The sequence below is a fragment of the Choristoneura fumiferana genome, chromosome 17, assembly GCF_025370935.1.
Source record: "Choristoneura fumiferana chromosome 17, NRCan_CFum_1, whole genome shotgun sequence".
Taxonomy (NCBI): Eukaryota; Metazoa; Arthropoda; class Insecta; order Lepidoptera; family Tortricidae; genus Choristoneura; species Choristoneura fumiferana.
Genome location: NC_133488.1, coordinates 19,946,740 through 19,958,812, shown reverse-complemented (window position 1 = coordinate 19,958,812; position 12,073 = coordinate 19,946,740). Strand labels below are relative to the sequence as shown.

The window sequence follows — 12,073 nt, the reverse complement described above, 5'->3', positions numbered from 1 at the left end:
ACAATACAATACAATTACTCTTTATTGTACACCAGAAATAGTAAGCAATACAGAAAACAGGTACACAGAGAAAATTACAAGGTAAGCAATAGGCGGCCTCATCGCTTAAGAGCGATCTCTTCCAGGCAAACTTTTTACACAAAGAAAAAGGACTAGTTCACAGCAGGTGGTGCATTAACAGTAGATCAGCGAAAAGACTCCAAAAACCAATCTTAATCATCATCACCATCATATCAGCCGTAGAATGCCCACTGTTAAACATAAGTCTCCCCCATTAACCTCCAGTTGCTTCAGTTGGAAGCAGGCTGCATCCACCGTGAACCTGCGGCCTTAACCAGGTCATCCGTCCATCTTGTTGGTGGAGGCCTAAGCTGCGCTTGATCCGCGGCCTCCATTCGAGAACTCTTTGGCCCCAACGGCCATCTGTTCTCCACGCTAACAAAAGGTGGCGTGAAATAATTCGCTTACAGAATACAGGATGTCAATGGCCTATCAATTTTCAATGCTGTCAACTTCCCGCTGAAACCGAAAATGAAAGTGATTTCCACTGCGCCACCGGTATGTCCAATTTGCACGGTTATTTGGTGCCATTCTAAATATTCTCTATTTGGATTTCACTCGTTTATCAACTTTGACACTAGTTTTGAATGTATTTGTCAGCTCTTGGTAAATATTAGTTTGTTTTAGCGTAACATATTGTATGTGTAAATACAGAATACTCTTTTTTGTTTTAGCATGTTTTGTACCAGCGCTGTCGTTTGAAAAAATTACATGTATCATTAATTAATAGTAAAAAAATATCACCAAGCTTATAAATTTTCATCCAACAATATTAAAGAACCTCCAAATTGTAACCACATTTTGATTTAAAATCACCCAGTGATTATAGAAAATGTCTTCAAATTCTGCCAAAATACTTCAGCAGGGGGTTTGATTCGTTTGACTGAAAATCCCTGTAAATGTTTTTTGAGTCTAATTCACTAATTAATTAATTTTCTAATTGTTTTTAACAGATTTTTCCGTAATTTGATTTTGATATAGTGTGCGTCGAAGATGTGACTCCACTTTGAGTCATAGTTAAAAATTAAAAACTGAGCCGTTCAGTCTTACTCAAAATCCTTCGAAATAGGAAGAATTTGAAGACAATGTATATTTCTAAACAGTAATATGTATGAGACATAACATAATTGGCGAAGCTCCGCGTCGTGGAGCTCCTGTTCTGGATAGTTTAGATTCTCTACGCCCTAATGCATACTAAATCATTAAAATAGGATCCCAACACAAAGCACATTCGATTTGCTCGCTGAGATTTGGAGCTCTTTTTAATAAATTAGATCTTTGAATGCTCAAAAATACCAGCTAGTATTTTTATATTTATTATTTTTGACAATCTTCTTTCAACGATGCTAATTTTGTTACTCATCAATAGTTTTTCTTGGTACAAACCATTGGTTTCCCTTTTTAAATTTTACCACAATGTTATTACACCGTGATATTAATGTATACCAATTTTTTTTAAATCAGTGGAAATCCAAATAACGATTTATGTTGAACGATTGTAATGGTTCCAACGGAAGACCAGCGTCGGCTGCAAGGTCGATATAATTTTGAGTTCGGACAATTTCATGATAATTTGTTTGTGTTTGCTTTTTTTTGTAACGCCTAAATGTCACGAATAAATAGGTATTTATTTATCTTTAAAGTTCAAGGCCATCTAAGATTGGTAGACGGCCCACAGTCCACACATTAACGTATTTAACAAAGCTGCGAATGAATTTAACTGTTTACTTCGACATTACTCATGATAAGTATCAAATAAAACATCGGAATAGCAAATCCAGAGCCCGGGAAAGGGTCCTCTAATGATTCGTATTTCGCACACGACTGTAATGCGTGCCTTCGGACATATTTAAAACACAAACTTTTCCTGCCTCCCCCCAACCCACATTTCGGTAGTTAGCAGGAGGCAAGAGGAAAAACGAGAAAAAAGATCCCTCTGGAGTGGGGTAAAAAATGCGTAGTTTTAGCTAATCTGCATGGCGCGGGGGTTGTTTAAACTGGGCCGGGGGGCGGTTTTAGGCTTTTTAACACTGTACAAAAATGAGGAGGCGCGGGGGAGTGTGTGGATCGGTATTATGTGCGAATCTATTTATGTGCGCGCCTCCCCGCGTTAATATGGGTTGTCATGGCGACGGGCCGATTACTGCATCGCATCTACTCGATTTTTCGCCGCTTTTTCCGTTGTAATCAAATGAGGTGCGACGCGTGTGGGGTGGGGGGGTGACACGCGTGTACTCAATTATCCGCAGTGAATCAATAGCGGCGAGATGAGGGTAGTTCAGATGTCGGTGACGCACGTAATCCTGCCTTTTTATCTGTTTAATTTTTTGGGAACGTTCTGCCGCACTGGCTTGCCTTCTTCCTCGCTGCGCGGCGGTTGATGTTCGGTGAGTATGTAACTTGACGTAATAAAGAACTAGGTCACTCAAAAGATTCATCCATGTTTATTAATACCATTACCTAAAATTATAAATGCGAAAGAAATACAGAAATGCATAATGGTTTTCCATCGTATTATCATCGGAAAATTTCGTATTTATCGAGCTCTCTTAATGTGGGCTAAAAGACAGGTGAAATATCGCTAGATGGCGTTAGTATTGTGGTTTTTTAAACGTTACGGTCTTCACAACACAGCAATAGAGAACAATACACAAGACACAACAATATTATTAAGTAGGATAGTATAGATAGGTAAATAAGATAGTATGTGTCATTGCGGTTGTGAATCGAACACTGGCTCAGCATAATGCTGAGACGTTAAGAACGCCCCAGATTTTGAGCCAGCACCATCGGTGACCCTCTGACCGCTATTAAAATAGTCATCCCGTAAAAGTAAAAAAATTGGAATTGAAATAAAAAATACAAAAAGATTAAAAAAAAAACAATCTTAATTCGATTGCTTACTAACAATATCTCTTGTCCGGGTGAGCGGTTAGTTCCAATGGAATGCCGAAAGTTTCTCGATGAGGGCTACGGTATAGATGTCGCTAGCGTCACTAATTAAGTGGCTAAATAAGAAACAAACAAGCTGAGAATATGTGGTGCATAGGGGAAATTCGTGTCTGTACCGTTGTCCAGCAGTGGTGTAGCGTTATAGCACGCGGCACGGAATGCCGAGGACCTGGGTTCGATTCCCAGTGCTGGTCTTATTTTTCTGGTTTTTCTGTGCAACTATATTTCAGTTTGTATTTTCAATTTAACTCTTTAACAAAAGTAAAGATTTCATATAAGAAAGAAAGAAGACAAATGTCTTCTTTCTTTCTTTCACTAACACAGAAGACACACATATGCAGCAAAACAAATAAACCAAAAATAATAATAAAGAAAAACACATGAAAATAGTAAATACATATACACAATTTTGCGTGTCCCCGCGAAAGTGAAACGGTCGCTGACTCAGCATTATGCTGAAGCGTTAGACGCCTGCAGCGCTGATTTTGATATGAAAAGTAGTAGATATTGTTCAAATTGGTAGTTTCTCCGTCGGCGTAGAATTCGTTTGTCGCTATTCCGCGGGAACTCAAACCATATTTCATCTTAATCGGTTCGGTTTAGATAAGGTAACATACAAACACTTACCTACAAACTTTCGATTTTATAATATTTAATAGGACTCTATTTAGTTCGTCACTTATACCGGGTGTCGCCTGTAATATGAGCAAATAATTCAAACATAGATCATACTCCTCAAAGTGAGGAATATTAGTTCAGCGACTTTTAAAAATAATTAGTTTTTTAATTTTTGTTACAGTTTTTAGTTTATTCGAAGAAGCAATGTGAAGCGAAATGCTTGTTGTGTGTAGTGTGACAGGTGACGTCAGTTGTGTTCTAGGATGGCGTACATTGATAGCAGCATTTAATTTATTTGAAAAAAGTAAAATTTAAAGACTCCATTATTTTTAAAAGTCGCTGAACTAATGTTGTTCAGTTTGACGAGGACGATCTTTGTTTTAATTTGTTGCTCGTATTACAGGCCACACCCGGTATTATCACAAAATGTTGGACATGTACATAAAAATAATGTTTTATTTTGTCATACAAACAAAGAATAGTCATACAAAAATTGCCGCACAGCGTGACGCCACGCGGATTCTTAATTGCCTATATTATCTTCACAATTTTTGTTAAATATTAATTTATTTTAATCGAAAGTGATCTAAATCCCAGAATATTAAATGTGTCCATCATGCATCATATCATAATAATGACCAAATCTTTCATCATAATTGCGCCATCTTTTAGCGTTTTCCTTAACTTTGCATCCATAGCCCGAAACGTAAACATTTTACTAACAAAAAGCGTCGTACATAATTTGTCTCATTTAATCACCACCCTGTAGATGGCGTTACTAGTAACATTAGCCGTAGCTTTCAAAAGATAGTTGTATCCTCCCTTCCACAGATGGCGCTGATATCAACGGGACGTGTCGCCATCTATCGTGTTTTGAGTGGAACCTTATGTAAGCGAAATGTATTGGTTGTGAAAGGGAACTTGTATGTTTGAAAGTTTTCAAACATTGAGCTTGACGCTTTTTAATGAACGGTGGCGTTCCTAACACTTGTTTTAGTATTTTGTCGAGATCCGTACAATAGGTGCCACTAGGGTACCACAATAGTCCCACCCACGAGTTTATATCTATCAGCCGGCATAGTCATATTTGGAGAAACTATAATGTAATTGGTCCCCGCGATACAGGCATGCCTAGTACGGGTACCAAAGTTATTGTATAATGCATGTTAGAGATAAGAAATTTTAAGTTGTCCTTAAACTTATCGTTTTATATTATTAATTTAAGAAAAAACTGTTTAATTTCAAGGAAGATTATCGTTAATAAATATTATTTCATTTTTATTTTTCATTTTCGTTTAGGATTTACTAGTGTTCACCTGCGGCTTCACACGCATAAATCCTTAGATACAGTAGTTAAATTTAAATGCCGGGATTTTAATAATTCCCGTAGGAATTCCCAGAAATAACATCGTGGTCTATATTGACGCTGCATTATAAACAAAAATGCCAAATTTCATTACTTAATACCAGTCGTTTTAGCATGACGGAGCAACATACATACCTACACACTCACCCACACACACATACTTAAATAAGGGGGTTTGCCTATGAGCACACAAGGCAAAGCTAAGCCTGTGGCATCCAATGAGGAGCACAAAATGAGACGCACAACATTTTTGCAAATTACTTCAAATTTATTTTAAAAGTAACTATAAACAAAAAAAAGATTACATTTTTGACGCAAAATAATCTACTTAAATAGTCCAAATATTTAGTAGATAAATTTATCTCTGAAACTCAACTTTTACATCGTAATAAAATTCTTTTTCTATAATCGAATTAAACATTAATTTATTTGGCACGTAAATATTCGATTCTTGCGGACGGCACTAACGCTAAAAATCAAAGCAAATCTATGACTGACTGTTTGAATTAAAATTCAGCAATATACAGTGTTTCTCATAGGCACTCGATAAATCTATCTAATGTAACTTGGCATACAGCGTCAGAACGTTTTCGATTTATTACATTTCGTAGGAGATCTCTCTCATGAGAGAGAGATAGCTCTTTCTCTTTCTATCAGACAAATAAAAATCTCAATGTATTCATTGTATAAAACCCATTATACCGGGTGTCGCCTGTAATATGAGCAAATAATTAAAACATAGATCATACTCGTCAAACTGAACAACATTAGTTCAGCGACTTTTTAAAATAATTAGTTTTGTAATTTTTATTACACTTTTATGTTTTTTCGAAGAAGCAATGCAAAGCAAAATGCTTGATGTTTGTAGCGTGACAGGCGACGTCAGTTGTGTTCTAGGATGGCGTACATTGATAGCAGTATTTAATTTGTATGAAAAAAAGGAAAATTCAAAGACTCCATTATTTTTAAAAGTCGCTGAACTAATGTTATTCACATTGACGAGGACGATCTATGTTTTTACATTTTTTGCTCGTATTACAGGCCACACCCGGTATAAGTCAATGCTTAACTTGAATGCACCTGCTATTTCTCTTTCTATACGTGTTATTTTAAGGTGCAGAATATTCCGCTATTAGAAATGACCGGAAAGAAATTATAAATAACTATCAGCTTTAATGTATTGTGTTGTATATCTCTATATCATGTACGCAATTTCACAAGCAGTACATACAAGTCATTAAGTAGGTACTTGTTTTAATTTTATTTTTTAATGCCTGATTGTTTTATTTCAAACAGCCAAGGTAGAAATTGTGCATAATAATTACTAGAAAATGTTCCAAGATGTCTCTTTAAACAGCACATTTTTTACAATAAAAACTTATTAAAATAGCAAATTCATAACATTTATTTTAAATTAATGTTCATATTTTATAGACAAAAATTCAATTCCTCCATTATATTTATAACAATTGTAGTACGTTTTAAGGCTTAATTTAGTAAAATCGAAGAACCGAGGGCTAAATAAACCTTTTGAAATAAAAATGAATTATATCTTACATACTTTCTGGTATTAAATTAACCAACTCTTCAAATTGCAAGTAATCAAAGCAACTAATAAATGTATTTATTAGCGCTCATTGTTTTCACCCGAATATCCCAAAAATATTTGTCTTTTATTTAAATAAAATACTTAATCACAAAATAGCAGGCAACTAACAAACGATTCAAATATCGTCTAGCCGAAAATAGGCAGAAAATGTAGGTGATAAAAATAAGGAAAATTATGACAAAACTAAATTACATCTTTGCATAACAAGGACTGCAACTACTACTTTAAAACTTAAAATGTTAAAAAATATGAACCCTTCTTTCATTATTTGTCAAATAAACTGTTACAGTCACTTATATTAATAGAAAACTATATAATTACGCTTAACAATAATAATAATAAAGAAAATAAATCTTAAACGGGATTATAATTTATAATATTTACAATTACGTCAGTTAGCTCGGTCTGTAATAGGGTTGTTGATTTTATTAAATAAGATTTCACATCTAAAATATAAACAAACAGAGGCTTACCTTTATTATAGCCATTCATTAAATAGTCTAGATAATTAGATGCTAACTACACTGATAAATTATAATTGGTTATGACGGCCATTTTCATTTCTCTGTTCATCTTCACACCACAGCGTTCCACTTTCATTTTCAACTAGTAACACGGTAATTAGACTTGAGTGCACAGATGAATTAGCCACCAGGTTACATCCAGATCTGTGCCCTTAGTCTAATTATCGTGTCGCTTTTGTAGGAAAAAAAGTAAAACGGTAATTAGATGGGAGCACAGATGAATAAGAATAGCCAATGATTTTACATTAAAATGTAGTTTATATTTTTTTTACATTAATAGTCTAACTTCCTCAAAGGAAATAATACAGAAAAACTTGGAAACGCAAATTAATCTCAAAATATTCAGTGTCTCTAGCTACCCAAAGTAGACTTCAAGTTCGCTCAAATGTGCTGCGTGGGGATGTGCCAATGCGTCCTGCAGACCTACTTCTAACTTTGAAATTCAAAGTTTGTATCATTTCGTCTCTATCACTCTTTTATTTAATCGTATTAACGTGAGCGGAGCGGCACGAAAATTAGAATTTCAAATTACAGTGTATAAGAGTCGAAAATTATGCCCCAAGATTTTTATAGTATTGTTAAGCCAAGTTTTGACTTCCATGAAAAATCGTGCAAGTTGCTTTACATTGCGAGGCCGTAAAGCCAACGAGTTTGTAGTGGTCAACCGAGCGCCGCAATGCAATGCAACTTGCAGGATTTTTCTTGCAAGTCTAAACTCGGCTTTAGAAGCTCCCAAACTGTATATTACGGTGCCCTGGGGTTTTGTGGTACTATCCTAGGGGCGTCGCAAACCAGGACACTTGGGTCACCTGCATTTAATATAGACTAGAGCTAAACGCAAGTATTTTATTGTACGAGGGCTTCGCGAATATTGGGACCTCTGAGGACTGTTTCTTATAAAACACTCGGAATGAGGGCTATCGTTTTTTGTCTTTCTAGATGGCGCCACTGTTGCGTGAGGTTTTTCAATGTGGCTTTCAAAGTCTGTTATTACGGGCGTGAAAACAATGTTTAGATTAAAATCATATTTAAAACACCTTAAAACCGTACCTTAAAAATGTCGAGCAACCACAGTGTTGCGTAGTCCCGTTTTGTTCGGAAAAAAAGAGAGGACAAAGGTTTCCGAAAGACAAAACTGTCTCAAAACATTGCCATAATTAATTTCAGGTAATGCAAAATAATCACAAAATTATTCTAATTACAAATAAACCCGCGTAGCTCACCCAAAAACTATGAGATTTGACATTTCGGTGACCTCACGCTACACTAGCGCCTCTAGCGGCGAATTCATACGCGATAGCCCTCATTGCAACCATTTCACCAATACTTTCTGCCACACGGTGTAAGATGAGGGTAGAAAGAGACGATGAATGCGTTCACGGGCGCCCACTTAGCCACTGGCCACTGGTAGGTATCTATAGGCTATAGCCTTGTGAATGTAATTATTTTGATAATTTATGTTCTTAACGCTTAAAAATACATTGGATTTTATCTATCTACGTGCAATCGGGTCGACTACTGAGATATCAATACGTTCAAAATTATAAAAATATTATATGTATGCATGACCTTAATTTTAAGCCAATAAAGTCAATATATATTTGTAACTTTGGCCGTATCGATCTACTTGCAGTTGACTGTACAGTCACTAGCATTAATATCTGCCACAGTGGAGCGTGCAAAAATATCTGACACGTCCTTCTGGGCCTAGAAATAGAGTCGTATCAGATATTTATACACGCTTATTGTATTAGATATTTGGTGCTGGTGACTGTATGACTGTACACTGTCCTAGCCATTGAGATGCATTACTAAAGCGACAAAATTCTATCACATTACGCCCTTCAATTGCATTTAGGGATCAGAAAACGCTAAAATTGACACGAATGCAATTATTTACAGTTGCAAATCACAGCCAAATAAAAACAAGGTGTTTAAAATTCAAAAATATTAATTTAAAATCACTAGCTTATTTCACATTATTAAAATAATTTTAACAAATATAATCGCCGACATAAAAGACTTGAATTAATTAATAATGATTAATTCCGCTCGATTTCGTAATTTGATTTGTTTACTTCATCTAAATAGCTCAACTATAGAAAACTAATTTAGACAAGACATTGTAAAACTACAAAATGGCGTAACATCAAACATAATCATAAACAGATTCCACACAGATCACTAACTACAATTATAACTGAACATTTTTAATGACCTAGTTTACATCCAATATCTACAAACGGGATTTTATGTACGCATTAGACTATTAAATTACTTAGAACATAAAAACTTTGTTTTTTTAATCAAGATAACCTCAACCTGCCAAATAATCGCATGATTAATAATCAAGTGACATAATTCTTGAACACTGAGCACACTGTACATGAAGTGATAGATCCATCTTCAACTTATTAATGTATAGGCTATTTGACACTACCAAACAAAAGACCCTCAATTCGATTCAAATCTACCTTCGGCTGATTGATCCTTCCATAAACCAAAAGACGAAGTAGCCTCCCACTAGGTGGACTGACGACAACATCACGAAGCTCGCAGGCAGCCGATGCAAGTGGAGACTTGGAGAGTTGACGTTCACTGTGGCGTTCTGTTGTGGTCTTTCGGACGATGATGATGAATCAACATGAATGAATCAACAACGATGATGATCAATTTAACATACTTTTTATGATCCGTTAAACCGCTATGACGTCCTTTGTGTTTTTTATTAGAGTTACGTCTCGGAACTGATTTGTTTAATGGTGTTAACTTATTGTAAAACAGGACGAGCAAAGCAAGAAAAATGTGTTTAGTATGCTTTGTGTTCTAATACGTACACAATTTTTGAATTTTTGATTGAAATTTTTGAAGCCTTCTCCAAGGTATGATAAATCTTCTTTCTACCCCCGGAACTTTTCTATTCCATGCTTCTAACCATTTACACGGCGTACATAAATCACTTGATTTTTAATCAAACAATTTATCATGCGCACTCACCAGTGGCGTCACAAGTTTTGAAGATGGCGACTGATAACTTTATTATAAAAAAATACAACCGAATTGATAACCTCCTCCTTTATTTGAAGTCGTTAAAAATAACTGGATTGGCCAAAAAATATAAATTTCTCAGTTGCCTTCCCAAATAACAATATATCCGTTCCATTTCTCTCCTTATATCCGCCCTAATCACAAGTTAACTTACATCTATTTACATAGATAAAATTTAGGAATTTCAAAACATAATTAACTACCAATTTCAGACTTTCCGCACTCCTCCTCTGTGATGGTGATCATCGGCGGTTGGACCTCTATCGCATCAGATGGAGAGGTATCATTAGAAAACTTCTCAAATTTAGGCGAGCCCGAGGGCATTATTGCATCCTTAACCGATTCATACATCTCTGTTCTTATAATAGGAAGTGAAGCTCGTTTCCCTTTTAACGCGTCTTTCGATGGAATATCAACTTCTTGAATCGTCTCCATAGCCATAGTTTTATCTATAACAGCATCTGGGATTTTTTCATCTTCTAACCGTACTGGCAAACTGTCAGCTCTGTTGAAAGTCTTCTTCGGGCTTTCAATCTTTTCAGAAACGATAACCGCTACCCCGTTTTCTAATTTCTTCTCCATTTGATCATGAATGTGTTGCAAGCTGACTTCTCTAGCTTGTACATCAGACAACAAAGGTCCATCTGTGGACCCTTCGATACAATATCCTGGACCTTGGAGCGCATCGCTACCAATAATAGAATCTTGCTTAAATATAGCTGCGGTCACAACTGGTTTGTCTGGATCTGTAGGGGTTTTAGTAATGAGAGGTTCTCTTGAGTTGTCGTGAATTATTCCATCTCCGATATCTTCCTTGGGTATATCATAACCAGCGTACACTGGGTATCCAAAAGGTCCTTGTTCGTACCCTACTTGACTGCCGTAGGAATAGCTTACGTTGTGGGAGCCAATGGAAGACATACTAAGATCTGAGATAGACAACCCTGTACTGGATAAGGCTAAGGCCTTTTCTCTCAACTTTTCACTGCTTCTATCATCTTCGTTGCACCTGGGCTCCATTTCTTCGGGAACACGATGTATGAGAGCCTGATTGGTGGAGATCTGAGGGTCGTGTGGGGGAGAGTTTTGGAGCGACTTGTTGTTAGGCCGGTACGCGGTGGACTGTTGCACCTCCACGACGAAAATACCGTCGTTATCTGGTGAGTACTTCATTTTTGTCTCTCGCCCATTTTTAGTGATATCCTGAAACATTAAAGTATCATTTAAATTCATATTTTTTCTAATTCTGCGCTTAGTGACATTCCAATAACTATGGCACCCAAGCGAAATTCAATTTAGAGTTTGGGAGTCTTTAGGAACGTTGTAATGTAATACTTAGAGAATAAACACTTGACAAACAGGAAATTTTAGATAAGAAGATTATATTTCCTCTTAAAAGTTAATCCATTGTAATAAATCGAAGCCAGTTGCTAACTTCGTAAACTAATTTCGTTTTCGTATAAAATCACAAAAAGCTATTATACATCTTCATCTTACGTATTTAGTATAAAACAAAGTGACTTCCAGCAGTTTGTTGTTATTATGTATATATTTATATACGTTTAGATCTTTTAAAATACACAACTAATTTTAATGCAATTTTCATCAACAGACATAGAATTTTAGTTAAAGCCTAAGTTTTTCAAAATTAATGTCTATCTGTATACCTATTTTGCGATACCTATTTAAAATTTACCATGAGCTTTACCGCGAAGTAAAACATCGTGCTGTAACCTGCACACACTAACTTGCTATGCGATCGAATTATGTGTCCAAGTTCCCCATTTGCACTGGGCTCGCGAGGGAACTACAACCAGACCGTCTCTTTCTGAGATTAGATTAGATTAGATGTATTTATTACCTAATGAAAAAATACATTATAAATACATGTCAGGT

General features: G+C 35.8%; 3 protein-coding genes across 4 annotated transcripts in view; all 3 read right to left on the bottom strand.

Annotated features, from left to right (window-relative positions):
• The window catches only part of LOC141437073 (uncharacterized), a 168,116-nt gene that overhangs the window by 56,542 nt on the left and 99,501 nt on the right, over positions 1-12,073 (bottom strand). The window lies entirely within an intron of this gene.
• LOC141437078 (uncharacterized) lies at positions 10,260-11,374 on the bottom strand. The gene has a single exon (XM_074100295.1). The coding sequence runs from the start codon at positions 11,348-11,350 to the stop codon at positions 10,373-10,375; it is 978 nt and encodes a 325-aa protein (XP_073956396.1). The 5' UTR covers positions 11,351-11,374; the 3' UTR covers positions 10,260-10,372.
• Positions 11,942-12,073, bottom strand: part of LOC141437116 (uncharacterized) — a 3,865-nt gene continuing 3,733 nt past the window's right edge. Inside the window, exon 3 of the mRNA XM_074100338.1 lies at positions 11,942-12,005. Coding sequence (XP_073956439.1) covers positions 11,942-12,005 — 64 coding nt within the window. The remainder of the gene's footprint in view (positions 12,006-12,073) is intronic.

What these genes read in the sequence shown, in the direction of transcription:
- LOC141437078 (XM_074100295.1), bottom strand. Translation starts at nt 11,350, where the DNA reads ATGAAGTACTCACCAGATAACGACGGTATTTTCGTCGTGGAGGTGCAA.